General features: G+C 40.6%; 2 protein-coding genes across 2 annotated transcripts in view; both read right to left on the bottom strand.

Annotated features, from left to right (window-relative positions):
- Positions 1 to 7,427, bottom strand: part of LOC125303488 (mucin-5AC-like) — a 34,744-nt gene extending 27,317 nt beyond the window's left edge. The window contains exons 1-3 of the mRNA XM_048257258.1: positions 7,295 to 7,427; positions 4,508 to 4,766; positions 4,042 to 4,156 (exon numbers count right to left, since the gene is read on the bottom strand). Coding sequence (XP_048113215.1) covers positions 4,042 to 4,156; positions 4,508 to 4,766; positions 7,295 to 7,427 — 507 coding nt within the window. The remainder of the gene's footprint in view (positions 1 to 4,041; positions 4,157 to 4,507; positions 4,767 to 7,294) is intronic.
- A 530-nt stretch (positions 7,428 to 7,957) lies between these two features.
- Positions 7,958 to 19,168, bottom strand: part of LOC125303487 (mucin-2-like) — a 40,168-nt gene continuing 28,957 nt past the window's right edge. Inside the window, 17 exon segments of the mRNA XM_048257257.1 lie at positions 7,958 to 8,477; positions 10,469 to 10,592; positions 10,760 to 10,799; positions 11,014 to 11,142; positions 12,044 to 12,148; positions 12,381 to 12,503; positions 13,037 to 13,077; positions 13,181 to 13,285; positions 13,562 to 13,739; positions 14,149 to 14,180; positions 14,282 to 14,382; positions 14,588 to 14,657; positions 15,036 to 15,211; positions 16,528 to 16,738; positions 17,215 to 17,398; positions 17,696 to 17,943; positions 18,375 to 18,549. Coding sequence (XP_048113214.1) covers positions 8,198 to 8,477; positions 10,469 to 10,592; positions 10,760 to 10,799; positions 11,014 to 11,142; positions 12,044 to 12,148; positions 12,381 to 12,503; positions 13,037 to 13,077; positions 13,181 to 13,285; positions 13,562 to 13,739; positions 14,149 to 14,180; positions 14,282 to 14,382; positions 14,588 to 14,657; positions 15,036 to 15,211; positions 16,528 to 16,738; positions 17,215 to 17,398; positions 17,696 to 17,943; positions 18,375 to 18,549 — 2,322 coding nt within the window. The 3' untranslated portion in view covers positions 7,958 to 8,197.

Here is a 19,168-nt window from a genome sequence, read left to right as displayed (position 1 = left end):
TACATTAATTTGTGCGTAGTGCCAGTGTCATTCATTTATTTTATATGTCTTACAACATATATACATGCATTCACAGTCGAAAGTGAAATCAGATATAAGCATACAAAGACGCTTTAGAACTCACGTTAAGCCGATGGTAGCACACTGAATGCGAATGCACGATTTGATGCAGGCAAAAGTATTGACTGTTACTAACGAAGGTTTTATAGCAATATTATAAATGTGGCGACAGAATAGCCTAGAACTTGGGTAAGCCTTGCGTTTAGTAGCCTAATTGTGGTGATAGCCAAAACTAATGTGAATCACGGACTATCCTACAACCAAAGAAAGTAAAGGTGATTAGTAGGCCTACCTGCGTTAGCCAAATAAAGGACGGGACTGCACCCTTCACAAACCGTAAAATAAAGTTTATTAGTTTTACAGTTGGCTACAGTTGACAGTTCACCATCAGTCCACACAAACAATTCTGGTTTCCTTGCACTAGCCATTTCGCCGTAGCCTATTCTGTCTGTTTTAAAGCGCCAAGTTTTGGTGAATTTCTGTAAAGACACAGTGCCACCTATAGGCCTGGGGTATGAAGTAACGTGTTGAGTCGTGTTGAGATGGATCCGTTTGGACGCAAATATTCTTGATACGGTTCCAGGGAAGACGGAGGAAAAAAAGATCGGTTTGGTACGTGTGGACTAGGCCTTAGAATCCATGCTGAATCGACCTTCAGCCTCTCCCTCCCCTCTGAGCGAGAGAGAGGCACACACACTAGAGATGCGCTGATGGGCTATTATTTCAACCATAACTGCATAGCAAAACTTATCATCCATCAGCACCAAAGTTTTTTGACCAATTTTCAAAACCGTACTCGCCCACCATCCGCTGGTTGTTTTAATGCAGGCTATATGGGTGATGCAGCGCTGCTGACGTGAGGCTAGAAAGCCCTTGCCTGTTCTAGAAAGACTGATCCAATGCAGCAAATATATTAAAAAAAGGCTAAAGTCATACATTGGCTATGTTGTAGCCTATGCCTATGCATTGCATTCTCCACATTTTTAGCTAAATTTTCATGTACCACATCAGCATTTTTGTTCAGTGAATCTTTTGTAAATTGCTTTACAAGTAGCAATGTAGTTCTCCTGTTTATTCGCTTGGAAAATCGCCACGTTTCATGTTGTGTGGCCATAGACATTTCTATCAACTACTCGTGCAACTGTATTTAAGTCAGGAAAACGTGGATGTTTTTGATTACTTCTACGGCTAGTTACGGCAAAGCCCGCTAGCATAGCAACATGCTAACACAGTCCAGCCGCGCAGCAGAGCGTTTGAGTGCACGTGACTCAACTCGTGAAAGTTAAGGTAAGAACATAATTACTACTGACATTGGGTGGCGTGTTCCTTTAACCTGACCCTCGCCAGATGAATTTCGCTCCGCCTAGCTCCACTCATCCATCTGGAACCGATCCATTGGAATGGTGTTTCAGAAGGCTGGGCCTAATCAAAAAATGCTTGCATATGATTGAATAAGCCACTTGTCCATCATCTATTGACGTGCTACTTCAACCACTCACATCGAAGCCAACCTGTGACGCTGATAACAGTCTCACGGTCGCTTCTCCACTATGTCACATCTATGAAACTCCCGCCCTGCGTCCTGATTGGCTGAACCATAAAGTCGGTTGCCTTTTTCCACAGTTGGATATAACATTATGCACAACTTCACATCTTCAGCAGAGGGGAAAATATAGCTAATTTTGCCAAGTTTCCCTTTAATAAGGATCATTTATTTAAAAAAGACTCACATGTAATAAAGCCATACCTTTAACAAACATAGCCTACCTCACTGTTTGGTGACTGTCGAGCTCCCTTTAAAGTCGCAATGTATTTATATGTTACTCTGCTATTGTAAATAGCAAACTTCTCGCAACGTATCCCCCCTGTACACATTGCAAATGCTTTTGTTATGAAAGTGAAGGATTAACAACGGGCAAAATCTCCAAAGAGCTATATCTACTAACAATGTAATGTTTTACGATTCACACAAGATTTGGGGCACTGCTTTTGGAAGTTGCATGGCTGGTTTTCTCGGTAAGGACTCGCTACGTCTATGCTGTATAGCTATGCTAGGTGAACGATTCGCCTATTACAAGTTCCTTTACCATCCAATTGCCTTCGTAAAGTTGAAAATATTGCATAGTGTACCAGTTTAAATGCAGTTGTTCAGTAAATTTCAAGGAAAATACATATTCTTTTAACCCTGTCGCCATCAGCGCAGCCATTGGATGTGTTGAATGCACTGCTCTATCTGTCAACAAAGCTCGTCCCATGCTGGATAAGCGATTGTGGTAAGATCCTGGGTTTTTTGGTGATTCTGAATCAGGCATCATTGGGATCCTTTCCAGACGGACCTACAGAGCAAACTCAAGTTTGCTAACAGGTTCGTCTGGGTTCACCCAGGCTACAGGAAAGGTTCTCAGAGCATGCTGACTCCTCTGAAGCTATGTTCTGTTCACTTTTGATATGTGCTTGTATTGTGCACTGCACTCTTTCAACTCCCATAAATTTACCCAGGGAAGGCTGACTGGGAAAGTGGAAAGGAGTCCAGTGGTGCCTGTTGCCCTGACCTCCTTGGTCATGAAATCCTTAGAAAAACGTATAAAAGTAGAGCTTCTAGCCAAGACAGAACTCCTTTTAGATCCATTTCAGTTTGCCTACAGAACCAAGAGGGGGGTACAATATGCCACTATCACCCTACTCAACCTCTTATATAAGCATTTAGAGGGGAGTGGGAATCATCTTTGTTGATTTCTCATCTGCCTTCAACACTATACAACCTCATCTGCTAGTTGAGGAACTACTCAGTCATTTTAACCTTGATCTGAGCTTGGTAGGCTGAATACTGGATTTTCTCACTCAGAGACGTCAGAGGGTGACTGTGAACAGTGAGCTTTCCAGGGAGTTAACATCATCCACTGGATCCCCACAGGGATGTGTCCTGTCTCCTCTGTTACATCCTACATCCTATACACCATCGACTGTAGCAGCCATCATGACAATAGGCACATTATCAAGTTTGCAGATGACTAGGGTTATTGTCAGCCATCTCAGTGCACATGAAAATGACCATGGTCCAGTGATTTATGATTTTGTTGCCTGGTGTGAGAATGCCTTCCTTCATCTAAACATTACAAAGACTGAGATATGTCCATTGATTTTAGACGTCTTCCCAATGCACCCTGTAGTAGTGCTATCAAGGGTAGGACATAGACATGGTGCCACGTTACAAATATTTGGGCACCCTGACCTACCAAAACCTACCAAATTTCAGGTGGACAAAACATTAATATTGTTCTTGTTCTAAAACTTTTATTGAGTCTGTCCTGACATTTTCTATCATCTGCTAGTATGGCAACCTTGCTACCAAGGATACAAATGCGCTTTCAAAAATTGTGAATGTGGCCAGCAAGATAGTGGGTATGAAGTTCAGTAGCCTTACTGACAATTTTAACAAACAGATTTTTAAAAAAGCCATGTCTATTTGCAAGGACACCACTCACCGTCTGTATGGAGAATTCATGTTATTACCATCTGGCTTACGTTTTAGCACCCCAATGACTCTTAAACAGAGACAGAACTTCAAGGCAGTGCTGCCTTGCCTAACCTGGACCCTAATCCTAACCCTAGCACCTTCAAAGCAGCGCTGCCTTGCCTAAGCCGGACCCTAATCCTAACCCTAGCACCTTCAAAGCAGCGCTGCCTTGAAGTTGACGGTGGAGGCCAAAAGGCCATTGTATCCCTTCAAATGTGCCACAATAGTAGTTTGTCTTGAGAAAAGTAAGTGAAAATCTATTGTTCATGGCATTCTACCACTGGTAAACATGACACTTCAATACTATTACTGCCACTCTCAGCTACATTTGGATGCATTTTCCATCAGGCAAGTGTCCAAGTGTTTTTTTCTTTCTTGAAATCTTAGATTAAATTAGATTAGATTCAACTTTATTGTCATTGTGCAGAGTACAAGTACAAAGACAACAAAATGCAATTACTTACCGAGAGAGAGTCATCTTTCTTCCAGGTGAGAACCACTCCAAATTTGGCTGTGACTTTCAGGTAGGACTCTGTCTTTTCAATACGGAGTCCATAGGCAGAGAAAGGTAGATTGACCCTATGAAGAAATATTGGGTGCATTTTAAAATGCTGAGATTATGAAAGAGGAAAAATGAAAAATGTTTCACATTGTATATGATGTAGCTATGCCCTTAGCAATTAAACACACTCCCTTGGCACTCTTAGATCAGATTACCATGTTGATGTTCATGAGGACCATGTTGACACAGTAACACATCACAGAAATGTCACCTCATATTGATAGCAAGCACCACCAGTATAATATGTATATATATATATATAATTTCATATCAATCTACTATGTGTGGACTTCTCACTCCATTAATATCATGTCATGTGTAATTTATCACATTATATATCATATATCATACATATGAAGGCTACTCACTTCTCTTTATCTATGAAGACTGAGTCAGGGGAGAATTGTATAACGTCTCCCTGCAGCGTCATGGAGAGAGCTGTGATTGTGGGTTCGCCATTCTGCAAGACCCTCCTGAACTGGATGTTGAGGTTGCTGGGGTCCTCACATAGATACAATAGCTTGTAATTACAGATGAATGGCAGCTGGAAGAAATCTCCATCAAAGGTCTTGAAGTGGAAATTACCCCACGTGCTGCACACTTCGCCATTGTGAGCAGGACTCACGCCTGTGTGTTAAAGCAGACAGTGTACTTTAAATGTACCTTTAAGATGCCATTTTAATAATGTTATTCATCCTAATTTCATCCATGCCATTTTTTTTATTTCATTCAATTTGGCTGAGGAACACATTGGGCACTAAGGATGTTGCTGCACCATCTCAGGTTTTGTTCAAACCTTGTCTATAACAGGAATGGACTCCCAAAACCAAGGGCTGTACTTTATACTTAATACTTTGTCTTCATATTATTCAACTCTTGATATCACTTTAGCTATAAAGCATGAAAAACATTATCTGGGAAGCAATATTTGGGTATTAATATTATGAAAAGTATTATTCATAGCCAGTCTAAATGGTGTAGCCTATGATGAAATATGTTCTCGGTATGGCTGAATCATTAAAAGATGACATGCTTTTTGATTTTCTATAAAGCTCTAGATTTGAAAAATAATTAAAAAAGAACAACACTGACGGTCAGATGTAGGCCTACGTACATTTGCAAACGTAGGGTTATCAGCGCCATGGCCAACCCGCAGAAACCACACGCTGTGACACTTCAGTTAACGTGGTACAGTATTTATCAAACCAGCAGTTCATCGGGTAATCAGCGACTTTCTCCGGAGAGTCTCCGCCCCCTACCGCAATTTGCGAATGTTAAAGGAATTATCCGGAGTAAAATTCACTTTAGATCAATTTACGGATGATTGGGAGTACATACGTTGAGTTGACATCAAAATCATGTCATTCGGATGTGTTTTGAAAGTTGATTTTACCGTTTTAGTCAAAACTTCGTTAGCCTGGAAGTGACCAGGGCAAGTCCATTTGCCGCTACAAAGCGCTATTTTATACCTCTTCTACAGTTCCAAACAACATTACACTTGCATTGGTAGTGAGTAGAGGGTCCCTAAAAAGCCAAAAAAAGTATCCCGAGGTCTTTATATGGTCGGACAGAGAGTCCAGAATGAATTTCATCAAGCCAGTACCTTTCGGAAATGTTGCTGCTGCTGCAGCTGGCGTTTTTAAGGGAAAGTCCGTAGGAGTCGATTGGCGAGTGTAGAGTAACTGCAGCTCTGGAAATTCACAATTTCGTCGCCGTTTAAAAAAAAAAAAAATAGTCCGGTCCATACAACTTCATTTCAATTTGAAAGAAATACTGGACTATGTCGAAATGAAATTGTGAATTTCCAGAGCGTGTTAATCCACACTCGGCAATCGACTCCTACGGACTTTCCCCTAAAGACGCCAACTGCAGCAGCAGCAACATTTCCGGAGCGTGTTAATCCACACTCGGCAATCGACTCCTACGGACTTTCCCCTAAAGACGCCAACTGCACCAGCAGCAACATTTCCTTTAGGTGACATTCGAACGGCAAACGAAAGATGGGTTGCTTTTGATATAGTACAAAGATTCAAAACTGGTGCTCTAAATAGTGATTCTGTTGTCTTTGAAAGTTTGTCTTATTGACACATTTAATCACAATTTGGATTAAGTATTAGTAAGTATATATATACTCTTTTGATCCCGTAAGGGAAATTTGGTCTCTGCATTTATCCCAATCCGTGAATTAGTGAAACACACTCAGCAGTGAGGTGAAGCACACACTAATCTCGACGCAGTGAGCATTTCAAACCGGCAACCCTCCGGTTACAAGTCCAAAGCGCTAACCAGTAGGCCACGGCTGCCCCAACCTTAACTTAACACCTGCTTTTGGCGGAAATCATTTCGGCGAAAAATAGACGTGCGCTTTCACACACAGTTTCCGTACATACAGGGGAATACTTAGCTGCATTTTATGCTTCTCCTCCCACCTTTTTGCACAAAACTCCCACTTTCCCCTGACCCTCCTATACTTGCATGAAACCGAAAAGTGCAATTTCACATTCTCAGCTCTCGACAGGTAGTCTGCGATTTTAGTTCAGTGCAGCCTGTTTATACATACTTTGCGATTTTTTATGCACACATTGCGAAACAAATATGCCTGAAGTGGGCGCAAAAGTGTACATCTGGCCCTTCTGTACACTTGTTTTCGTATCCATTTGGTATCTATCTTTATTGTTTTCTTTAAATTCAATTTTCAATTAAAAAAAAACTTTATTAAAAACTTCTATGTATACACTATTGTATTAATGTTACGCCAATATTTGAGTTCTCCACATACAATGAGCATGAATATATTAAGGGTAAAACAAAGGGAAGGTTACGATTTTCAGTAATTTTCAAAGCACTAAAATGGTATGTGGGTATACCTAGTATAGCTAGTGGGCACAAAAGTTTACACAGGTCTGATATATTATATTATATAATATTTTGGTATTTTGTCAAGTAACATTTTACCATGATCATATTGTAAATTTCATGCAGATCATAGTATTACAAGAATCCAAAATATGTGATACCCTTATTAGATTCAAGCTCCAAACTGTGACTACACTGATATCTAACTGTCATACATTTGATTAATAAATCAATCAATCAATACGAAATAAAAATCTACACATTTTATTGATGACAAATCAATAAAAAAAATATAAAACCTGATATAGATGCAGATGGCTGTGCCAGGAATGCCAAGGCCACAGTCAGTTGTAGCACCCAGGAGAGCGCCATATTTCCCGTGCCCACGGTGTCAGGAGACATGTGGTAAGATGAGGCTGAGAGGGCCTCCATGGGACTCTTAAAGACAGCCACAGTTTGCTTTGGCTGTTTAAACTGAGGGTGTAGTTAGAGATGGGATCTGGCATCTTCGCGTCACTCATTACTCAAGAGGCAGGCTCTGCAAAGCGCCTTGGGACATTTGTCATGGTGCTAGGTAAATAAACTTTGAGTGGAATCAAATTGACATGAACAGGGAAGTTTAAAAGGACACTGAGGGGGAACCATCTTTTTTCATTCAAAAAGTTGTGTGTTATGAAAATGTCCTGATTTTAATGAACCGATGGGCAAAAAGTAATATTAAACTAGGTCCTTTTTTGTAGGCATGGGATTATCATACTGTCTTTCAAAACCACAATGCCTGCCAGGGATGCTCCCAAAATCCACACCCTCACATCTAATAACATGCATCATAGAATCTCACTCTACAGCATGTACATTCTGTTAATTTGAAAGGCCTGTTCATTGAAATTTGTCCACTTCAGTTTCAACTTTTAAGAAAATAGAATACAACAACAAACAAAAAATACACACACACAGAAATATATATTTTTAAATTGCAGTTTAATTAATAAGCAGAACATAAGCATATTACTAAGACATTTAGACATATATCAGTACATAAGATAAACTAGCAAAGCCCTTTCAAGAGACAAGAAAATTTCAGTTCCTGTCTAAGATGAGTCAGGAACTGGGTGTGATATGGTTGACAAAACATCAACAGAGATTATTGCCATGCCGGAACAAGGTCAGGATTGTGCACACGTATCTCTCTCTCTCTCTCTCTAGCCCCCTCTGTCCAAAACGCTTCTCTTGACTATGGGGCTTTCTACTCCGGTGCTGATCCTCCGTCGCGCTGTGGTTCTCCCAGTGCCGCGGGTGCGGGCTGCCCAAGTGTTGCCCTCGTCACACAGCTTGTTGCTGCACTCACACTGTTCCACGTGCGTATAGGTGTAGGGCACCTTGCTGCCATCCAGGCAGGTGAGGGTCACAGTACGGTTGCTTGTCTTGGACTCGCGGCAACACGTGCAGGTGTGCTTCATCGAGGCCTCCAGCTCAGAGTACCTGTGGAGCAGGAAAGAGGAGGGAGAGAACGGAATGCAGTGAACTCCTGATCCGGACCAACACACACACACACACACACACACACACACTTGTGACAGTGGTGGGCATGAGGACGCACTGTTAGCATCACCGTCTGATAAGCAGTCAGCCTGGGTTCGATTCCTGAACCCACAGTTGCAAGTGACATTTTGGATAAATGCATCTGCTAAATATCAGTCACCTTTACAGTACCTTTACACGCTGATGAGTGGTGGTGGTGGTTGTTGGGAAGGGGGGTGGGGGGGCATTTTTTTGATGCAGGGGCAGTGGGACATCTGCATGCATGTGTTTAGTAATATATGTATGTGTTTAGAGATGTACTACATCTTCAATAGGATCTCCCATTAGCTCGCCTCTAACTAGTGTACTACTTAGTGCTTGGCGGTATGACCAAAAATGAGTATCACGGTATTTTTTTAAGATTTTGACGGTTTCACGGTATATCACGGTATTGTTAATTTAGCATGACTAGCCCTCTTTAGGTTTGTATTTCATCCTACAGTCGACACACATTACACAGATATTACTGATAATATTACTTTAGGCCTACTACACACTGTGTGGTGTGTGCCTGCCTCTGTGCTTACTGATGTCCTGATGAAGACATTTGTTCTTTTGAAAGCTTAACATGGCAAAACTCAACCCCCTAACTAATAATTTCAAATATATTATCTTTCTAAAACTGCTTTTCCATTTTTCACTTGCATGCAATACAGTATAAATATGTGCATTTACTTAGAATACATGGGTTTACTGCCAGGTCGGGACGATTGAAACAGCTGTTCCATTCGTCCCGCCATAGACATATATAGCCTGTTTTGCATCCCTTGCAAACAAGCATGCAATATGAAAGGCTGGGATTGTGGACATCACTAAATGGTCTACTGAATAAGCATGAAGTCGAACCTTTAAATTAAAAACACACTTTAAGTCAAAAAAATGTAACTGCTAATGAAGAATTTTCACCATCAAAAATCTTAATTGCCTGTAACTCTGTGATAAAGGGACATAACAGGAAGATATTTTGCTGATATATCATGGAGGTTAACATGCTCTATGTTTTGTCCAAAGGCTATCTGTTTATAATCATTGCACTCGGAGAAAACTGGAACGTTTCATTCGTCACCCGTTTCAATCGTCCTGGTTGTAGGGCTACCCTGGGCTACACAATTATTATTATTCTTTAATATAAATACATAATATAATTATGTAACTTTAATACATATAGGGACTGCTGTAGTCAATGAGCAGCGACTCAACTACCACAAACAGTTTTTAAATGTTCAATCAGACAATAACTACTCGAGACTCTTGGGCTCTCGGGACAAGTGTTAGGATTTCGGGACGTCTGGTCACCCTGATTAAGGGTCTGTGTTGTGTCCACTCTTATGCGGACCTGCTGCATGACCGTTCATCACCTGTTACTAGAGCTGTGAGGAAGGGCTGCTGGGAGAGAGAGTGAGGGGCTGTGATCGCACAGCAATACATTTACAAACAGCAACATCATGCCTGCTTTTAAACTCTCGCAAGCCTGACCGTAAAATGTTACTGACCAACTGGATATTCTCCCGACTCACACGATTATCCGTTTTTGCATTTGTGTAGTGTTTTATTTTATTGATGTCAGTAGGCTAATGTTCGAGCAGCAGATTTACTGCACGGCCATGTAGGCACACGTTACCAACCTAACGTTAAGCTATATCTTAAAAGGTATGCCGGTATGTGGAAATTCCACACCAGTGCGGAAATTCAGACTGTGCATCAGATAGACCCGTATACCGCCAGCACTACCTCTAACTGTATGTGACCTCTTTTAGAGGAAGAGGTTGAAGACTGTTTGGACATAGTCATAAAAGGTGTTTGCATCTGACATCTTTGAGAGGAGGAAGTGGAAGACTGACTTTACACATGCACATTCAAGTGGTCTTTCCACCCACATATGTAAAACTCACTTGCTGAAAGCGTTGCAGGACCCCTCACAGTAGGACATCTCCACTTCATCCTGAGACTGGCAGCCTTGGTAGGTGATTGTCCTCAACACTGTCTCCACCTGGCAGCCGGTGTTTTTAGGCTCGCCTGTGGGTACACAGTGTGTGTTTACAGACGAGCTATTTGCATTGGGCACACAGCACTCATCCGGCACAGTTTGTCATTTACACAGACTATGCACGTACAGAGGGAACTCACTCCCAGTAGTTGTCATTTTTTAATTTAATTTTTTTTTTTTGGTCTGGCATACTTACAAACTTGGCAGCAACCATTAGAGAGAGTCTGAATGGTTCCCTAAGAAAGAAAGGAAGAAAAACATTGTATGATGTAGTAAGATACATGGCAATCTACAAGCGTACAAAATATGTGCTTACCTTTAAAATCAGCATAAATATTTTAGGTTTTATACAGTGGAAACTAAATTGTGTGTGCATGTGTGTGTGTGTGTGTGTGTCTTTACTGTTTGGCCCCAGTAAGTCAGGCCTGTCATACAGTGTTAAATACTCACTGGCTGGCAGTTGCTCTCCTTGAATGGGGGACACTGGATGTCTGACTTGGTGACTATAAATTTGCCTCCCGCATCAGTGCAGCTGTAGGTCACACATTTGTTGTCAGGAGATGACCAGGTGCTGCCAGGCTAAAAACGCACACATTTACAATTAGTCATTTAGCTGATGCTTTTATCCAAAGCAACTTACAACAACCACGCTACAGTAAAGGTACAGGTAGGATATTGTTAGTCCAGCGCTCACAGTTCAGATGTAGAAAAGGGGACTGAATTACACATACTGGCCACAGTGTGTATGTGTGTGTGTGAGAATGTTCCCGCATCTAAACATTTCATTTAAAACTACTGACTTGCTACAGATACCATTCAGTGCGTGCTCTTATTAGCAAACACACACACATCTAGTGCTTTTAACTTATTCAACAGTTATGGAATGATTGAATATCAAACAAGACCTGTTACTGTACTGTAATAATGATAATGGACTTCTTCTATTATGTTTGATAGAGAAGTAAACCATTACAAGGAACTAGAGTATCCATTTTACTCTAGTCTAATGATATAGTAGGTCTTGGTGTAGTGTGGATGGCGTTCAGGAGACAAACAGCTAGAGCTGAGCTTGGTGATAGGGCCACATGCATATTTCAGTTTGTAGCTGGAGCCTACTTGTGTGTGTTCTCAGGTCTCTCTCACACTGGCTTTGCTTAGAACCCACATCAATGGAGTATAAGCCTTCTCACAAAGGTTGCTTTGTTGGTGATGTTATTTTTTGCTGTTTTGGTTCTTTGGTTGAGCATTGAGGCATGTTGTACCATGAAGGAAGACCTTTACAGATCCTGGGTAAAAAACATGTGGCACATTTGTGACTGCTTTGAGCTAATTGTTGTTGTGTCCTGTGTCATGTTGTGTAATGTTACATAGGCTTGGTTGTTGATCAGCCGCTGTGGAACATCCCCTACCAATAACACAACAAATGTAACACATTTTTTCTGTGTATATCTGAAAAGAAAAGAAACCTGCATTACCCTACCTCCAGCAGATGTGCAGTTCCACTGACGTTAAAAGAGCAGTGAGTCTGGATGCACTCCCCACAACATGCCTCATAGTCGTAATAGTCAAGATGATAGTTATAGCCCTATCAGAGGGAGAGTAAGATGGTGAGAAAACAGAAGAATGAGAGAGAGAAAACAAGAGCATGAGAGACAGTTAGAGACAGACATAAAGAGTAAATACCATACAATATTGTGTATGTATGACTTTAATTTTGTGTATGCAAAAATATATGACTATAACTCACTTGTAATGATAAACATACACAAGTTAAATGAAACAATAGTATTAATGACATATGTGATAAGGGTTCTCACAGGTTCGCAGTCTGTTTTACACTCAACCATCTTGCAGTCGACTTGTAAAAGAGATGTACGGGGATCTTTTCGTGTAGTACATTTGCATTCTTGACAGGCTATCACCGGCACGCTGTCTCCAGGCTGGAGATCAAGAAAAACACCAGACAAATGTTACATCAAGGAATTGTTTACATTAACAAATGCAGCACTTTACTTCGCTAATTCATTAACCAGCAGCCTCCTTTGTATAAACTCATTTCAAGATGAAGTTAATGCTTTGCACCTTACCTCTTAGAGTCACTGTAACGCAATAATGTGCCACTTTTGTTATTTTGATGGTATACGGTTATGTGAAGGAAAGATAAACACAATCTATTCCCACTAGCCATTCAGGATATGCACTATAGGTCTGTATTATAGACTGGAACACCCCACAAAAAAGCTTCGAACAGCATTGTCAACTATATCACCAAAAGACACCAGTTAGCATGTAAGCAAGCTTGTATGTGTGGCAGTTGTAGGTTTTTGTAAGACACTGTTGACAGTCAGCTTAAATTGCTCTACATAGGCTGCAAATTAAATTATTACTTTTTTTTTACCTTTTTGAAATCCTAAATGGACAGTAATTAAATAACTTACATACACAAAGAGTGTGATGGGCTTGGTGAAATTACCTTATATTCCGCCCCTTTATGTACGCAGACTTTCTTGGGATCTAGGAACAGTACAAACAAGCACAGTTACATGCACAGTAAGTGTAAAGAGCTATACGTCTATGGATGAGAGTGAGATGGAGAATAGGGGTTTTATGTGTATACCACAGGTAATGTCCTGGCAGCATCTTCCCTCTGTTAACGTTAGCACTGGCTCGTAGCCCACTGCACACTTTTTATTAGGGGTGGGACACAGAGAGCTGTTGCATCCTGGACAAACAGAAAACGCAGATAGCAAAAAGTGTCCTTTCAGGAAATGGAACCAGGTACTCCGATAAACGGCAATGTATAGAAACATCACAGTGTGGTTGTTGTTGCTCTTTTGCCTTTTCTGACCCAAAATATATCAATTCAAGCACTATCAATAATCGGTATCTATAAATGTTGATTTCCGAGGACTTTCAAGGCCTTTTCTCAAATTTACAAACTTTTTCAAGGATCTCATTGGGGAACTCCGCTTGTCGCATGAAGAGGGGAGACACTTACGGCAGGACAGCTGTTGGCAGCAGGGGTTGGCGGGGTCAGTTGAGTTGACCAGGGCAAAGCCTGGCTGTGTGCAGAGGATGGCGCTGGGTGGCGGGCACTGCTTGACCTTACATGTGATGGCCCGGGTGCCCTCCTCACACACACAGTCCTGACACTTGTACTCAAACCTCTCGTTTAACTGTCACACACACACACACACACACACACACTCTCTGTTAATATTAATGTTAATTGTTACTTAATGGTGAAGTCAAAAGCATGAGGTAAAATTATATACCGGCCATTTTACCACAACTAACAGACAGCATAGTCTCTGTATAGATAGTCTCTGTATTGTTTATACAGTGTTGTCTATTTTCCTGTTTGATGTCCTCAAACTATATCTTGTCCTGTTTGCTTTGTTGATATGCCCTGTGTATGTAGTGTGATGTCATATTGTCCTTTATGTGCTGCGGAACAGGAACCTACTGTAAACCTTTTTTTTTTAACTGAGTCAGGCCTGTTTAAACTATAACCACATTGTTACTTAAGGATTGTAATCCTTTCCTGTATAATAAATTAAATGAAATTGAATGAGTCACACTCACCTCTCGCGCAACGCCATCAGCATCCAAACATCCTATATAAACCAAACACGTGGCTCAGCAATTAATCAACTTAAAGAATTATAATATAATTTTGATATGATATGATAATAAAATAATAATATAATATACCCACCACATTTGTCCACACAGACAGTGGAATCTTTGCTGAAGAGTTTGGTGCCCTCAGGACAGAAGCAACCTTCTGTTACTGTGTTCATGCGTGGTTCACTTGGGCTGTGTAATTCAAACACATCCACATGTATTGATGCTTAAACATATTATAGTAGGGTATGTAAAAGTGGAAAGACAAACTTTCAAATGTCTTGAAGTGAGTTGGATGGAAAACCAATTTGTGTTATGAATAGTAGAGAGAAAAGTGGAAAGAAGCTTTATGGCACGTTTTACGAGAGAGAATGTTAGCACAGGGGATAGCACTTACTCGCTATAACATGTTGGCTGTTCTACAGAACCACAAGGGTTGTAGATCTTGTCAGCTGGGCAGTCGCTGGCTACACAGGTAACAGTAAGAACATTTACTTGAATGGTCCAGTGTAATATGATCCAGTTAGATATTTTTCAGTGATGACAATGAATCCAGCAAAGACGTTATTCTTTATATAAAGTCATTATTATGTGTAGTGTTAAATGGAATTAGTGTTATTTTTGCCATGTGTGTGTGAATGGGTGATATATAAATGAAACAGTGATATATAAATATGTAAAGCGTGTATGTGTAAGAAAAATGTGACACAAATGCAGTTCATGTAATATTTTAGAACTATTTACCCAAACCATTTAATATAAAAAGAAGCATCTCAACAAGAGTAGTAGTCTGTATAATGTGAGATATATTAGCAGTGTTGTTGGGAGTAGAGACTGCAGCCTACCACACAAGGTGGTGTGGTTCCGCCAGTTAACGCACACGCCAATCTGGGCACAGGCATCAGCATAGATATGCAGGCTGGTGCACTCCACAACCAGATTAGACATGTGACAGCTGTCAAACACACAGCCATCGAAGAAGCGGTCGGGAGAGATGTGGGGGTGACACTCGGCAAACAAACTGCAGGAAACAACAACAATACAAAAAGCCTCAGACATGACCTCAGGACATGCAATGCTGGTAGGCTACCTGATTACATAACCAAGAAGTAACTCCAGAATAAAAATTGTGCTCTGAGGTTCTTTGGAGAAAGAATCTTTTCCATGAATACATTTGAATATCTATACCGGGCAAATGGAAGAAAGAAATGGTATACTGGTTTGGTGTGTAGCTTTTGATAAGAGTCTCTTAATTAACACATTTTTAACGAACTAGTGCAGTGTCTGTACAAATCATGCCCTTTTCTGTAGAACACCTGTAGACCAATTACATTCCCACGGGTACTATAAAAATGGCATGATGCTCTGTAGTTGAAAAAACCATCATTCCAACCACGCATTTAATAATGTTGATGATAAGCAGAACTTAACTTAATAATTATTGCTTTTTTATAAAGTTTCTGATTGATTATAGGCAGTCTTGGCCTACTGGTTAGGGCCAAGTGGTTCACTGAAGTGCCCTTGAGCAAGGCACCTAACCCCTCACTGCTCCCCAGGCACCGCTGTAGCAAGGCAGCTCACTGTTCCGGGTTAGTGTGTGTGTCACCTCACTGTGTGTTCACTGTGTGCTCTGTGTGTTCACTAATTCACGGATGGGATAAATGCAGAGACCAAATTCCTTGTATACGCAAGTATACTTGGCCTAGAAACCGGATTTACATTGTTAGTAATTTGCAAGTGTCTTTCCCAAAACAGTCTCTACCATACATGACGTCATGCTCTGACACTCTGTTTCTTTAGCTTAAGTGCCCAAAGTAGATTTCTGAATGCTCTTCAAGAGTATGACACACCGAGACGTTCTTAAATTCAGAGTGCTGTTGAAATGGTCTCTATTTGACACTCTTGATCTGCATGTTGTTGAGATCAGACATGATGTCTTTTAACGTTATCTTGTGTATTTTACATCCCAACATCTTACATCTACTTATCTGACGCCAACTGTAGGGGAAGGGAGAGGGAGAGGAGAATGGTAAGAGCCTCAAGAGCCGAATATTTAACTAGATCTCTTGCGTCTGTCATCCAAACAACATTACACTTGACACCACTCATTTGTGCCCCTAGAAAAACACTTATCAGGTATATAGAGTTGGTCACGCAAATAGTTTGAGAGATATGCGAAAAACAGAATAGACATATATATATATATATATATATATATTAACACAACCACTGAAATCGTACAGTAACTGTATTAAGTTGATATTCTCTGGTCTACCCTGGACCACTACTTAACATAAGGGGATGTTGGGCAAAAAGCTCCTGTTGTCTCTGACTTACTTGCTCTTGATGAGATCACACGCGGAGTGTTCGTGACAAGGTCTGAGTGTTGGCAATGGGATTGGTGTTCCAGTGGGCACCACACTGGGCACGGGGCAGTCTGGTCTGTACACGTCTTTGGCGGGCCAGAAGTCAGCCATTATAGCACAGTTCTCAACGAGCCGACCGTCAGGCAGCCTGCAGTCATCATGTGGGTTGTTGTTGCAAGTTCCTGAAAGAGCGAAGCACACATTTGCACACATACACACACACACACCAGATTATAGGCATTTAGCAATATTTGTCTACACTTTTTTACATATGAGCATTTCAGCATATTAAAGCGAATGTCATGTCTGGCAACATGTTACATTTTAGTATATGTTGGCAAAATTGTCCTGTCACTTTCTATAGACACTAAATGCGCCTTAATTTCATTGACAGAAAACTGGCAATAAGCAAAGCAACAAACAACAAGCAAATGTTGTTTTGACCATGAGCAAGATCATGAGCAGCACACTAGGTGGGTTACTTAGCGCAATACTCCCAGACACCACATGGTAGTTTAAGTTAATATGTGATGGACTTTGTGCATTGCTCATTACTTTGCTTGCTACCTGTTAACCAATTAAGGCCCAATGACTAACTTTGAATTATTTGAATGCTACCAGCCCTTAATTTGTACAGAGGAGAATTAGTATGTCTCACCACAGTGTCCTTGCGTGTTATTGCCGAAGCGCTGGTAAGGAAGGTTAACTGAGAAGCCCACTATTCCAAAGGTCACTACTACTTGCAACTTGGGGATCTCATAGATCAATTTGAGACCAGTTGACGACACCCTGACACCGTTCTTTGCATAAGGGAGCTTCAATGAAGTGCCATCTTTCTGTGCCTGACCAGTAAAAATGGAATGAGCAGAGACACAAAAACCTTGATTATTCCTCATGAAGATTTCAAAAGGGTTCACTTATACTTGGTACAGTAGTGACATTTTTGTCATGGTGGTAATGACCCTCATGTAGGACTATATATGTATTAACGATCTTAGCTGTAAACATATACAATTTCGTTAAAACAAATGTAAGGCGGCTGCCTGCTTCATGCAACCCTTTGCTGTCTATGAGTCAGCAGCTTTGGCAGCAATCCGTCCATCAGATGAATGCTGCCGAAATAAGGTATCCCAACCTACCTCCAATCTGGCAGGGCCCATTAGGTTGTTGTTTTTAAGTGTGATAACATCTGACTTGTGCGAGATTATGATTGAGCGTGGACAGGAAACGTTCTCAGTAGGGTCACATTTGACATTGTCAACGTATATTTTGAAGTCGAACACTGGGTGGATTTCCTCCATCAAAACATATGTGCAGTTTCCTTGGTGGCTGTAGGAAAGCCCATCAAATGTAACATAGTGAGGATCTCCCCATCCTTCACAGTAACCTGGGGAAACGTATTTGTATTTAGTATCAAATATACTGTATGTTCAATATTCAAATATATGGTTCAACAAGTTAATCAAGTGAAGTTTCGATTAAAACAGCAGTCACAATAGGGAGCGTAAAAACATTTCTGGTGTTAATAAATAATCTGAAATTAATAAATGTACATGTTAATCTTAAACAAAAATAGCTGTTGAGGTTAGCATATCTTTGTGGCTGAACATTAACAGAGATCTACTGTTTACCCATATACGTCTAAGTGAAACTTTTCAGTTCAGATTTTTCAGTAATTGTGATAAGACATTCACATGGGATGGGAAGTCTCAATACATATTTTTGGCAGGATAACTAAACTCACACTAACTGAGGTTGTTTTAAAACCTTTCAGTCAAGATGTTTTAGTTAAATGAGAAATGAAGTCAAGGGACATACAGTCACAGGCGTATTGCTGGCAGCATAACTTCTCGTCCCAAACCAGCACTGGATTTTTCCCATTAGCACAGGTGATGTTCTGAAGAGGTGGGCACTCATATGGGATAATCTCAATGATATTATCCTCAATGCAGCGTGCCAGTATGCAGTCGCAGATCCAAAATGTCTCATTTTGCTAACAAAAACAAAGAGGGAAATATTACTGTCTACTACAATCGAACGCTTGGTCACATACATGGAAAGTGAATGAAGTTATTCATTGCCCCTTCATTTCCCCTCTTAAATGTAATAATTACTGAAGTGATTACTGGAAAAACTGAGTTCATGTCTTTTCTCACTTATAAACTACTGATTATGAATGGATAACAATATTTTTTTTTTAATGATTAACATATTTTCACCACAGTAACTTCTAAGATGCATTTAGGCAGGAATAGAATAATGACAAGAGAGTATGGAATATTAATTAAATTCAGCAATTACAGGCAAAATAACTGTTACCCATATGAGACATCACACAACAAAGTTAACTAGACTGCATCTCCTCAGAGAAATGCGAAGTGTGCTTGCTCAACAGGAGTTCACCAACCGGATCAGACATTGGAATTAAAACTGCTTTTAGGATTTGGGGTAATGCAGTGCCTTACAATCACTTAATCATCACATACTGTAGCTAGTTTTAAGTCTATATTATAATCTATGGTTACAATATCATGGCTTGTAATAAAATTCTCAATGGGGAAAAGGAATGGGATTTGGGCAGACACTGGGCGGACACTGTTTAGCTCTGTCCA

This window comes from Alosa alosa, chromosome 11, assembly GCF_017589495.1.
Source record: "Alosa alosa isolate M-15738 ecotype Scorff River chromosome 11, AALO_Geno_1.1, whole genome shotgun sequence".
Taxonomy (NCBI): domain Eukaryota; kingdom Metazoa; phylum Chordata; class Actinopteri; order Clupeiformes; family Clupeidae; genus Alosa; species Alosa alosa.
This window is presented reverse-complemented; position numbering and strand designations above follow the sequence as displayed.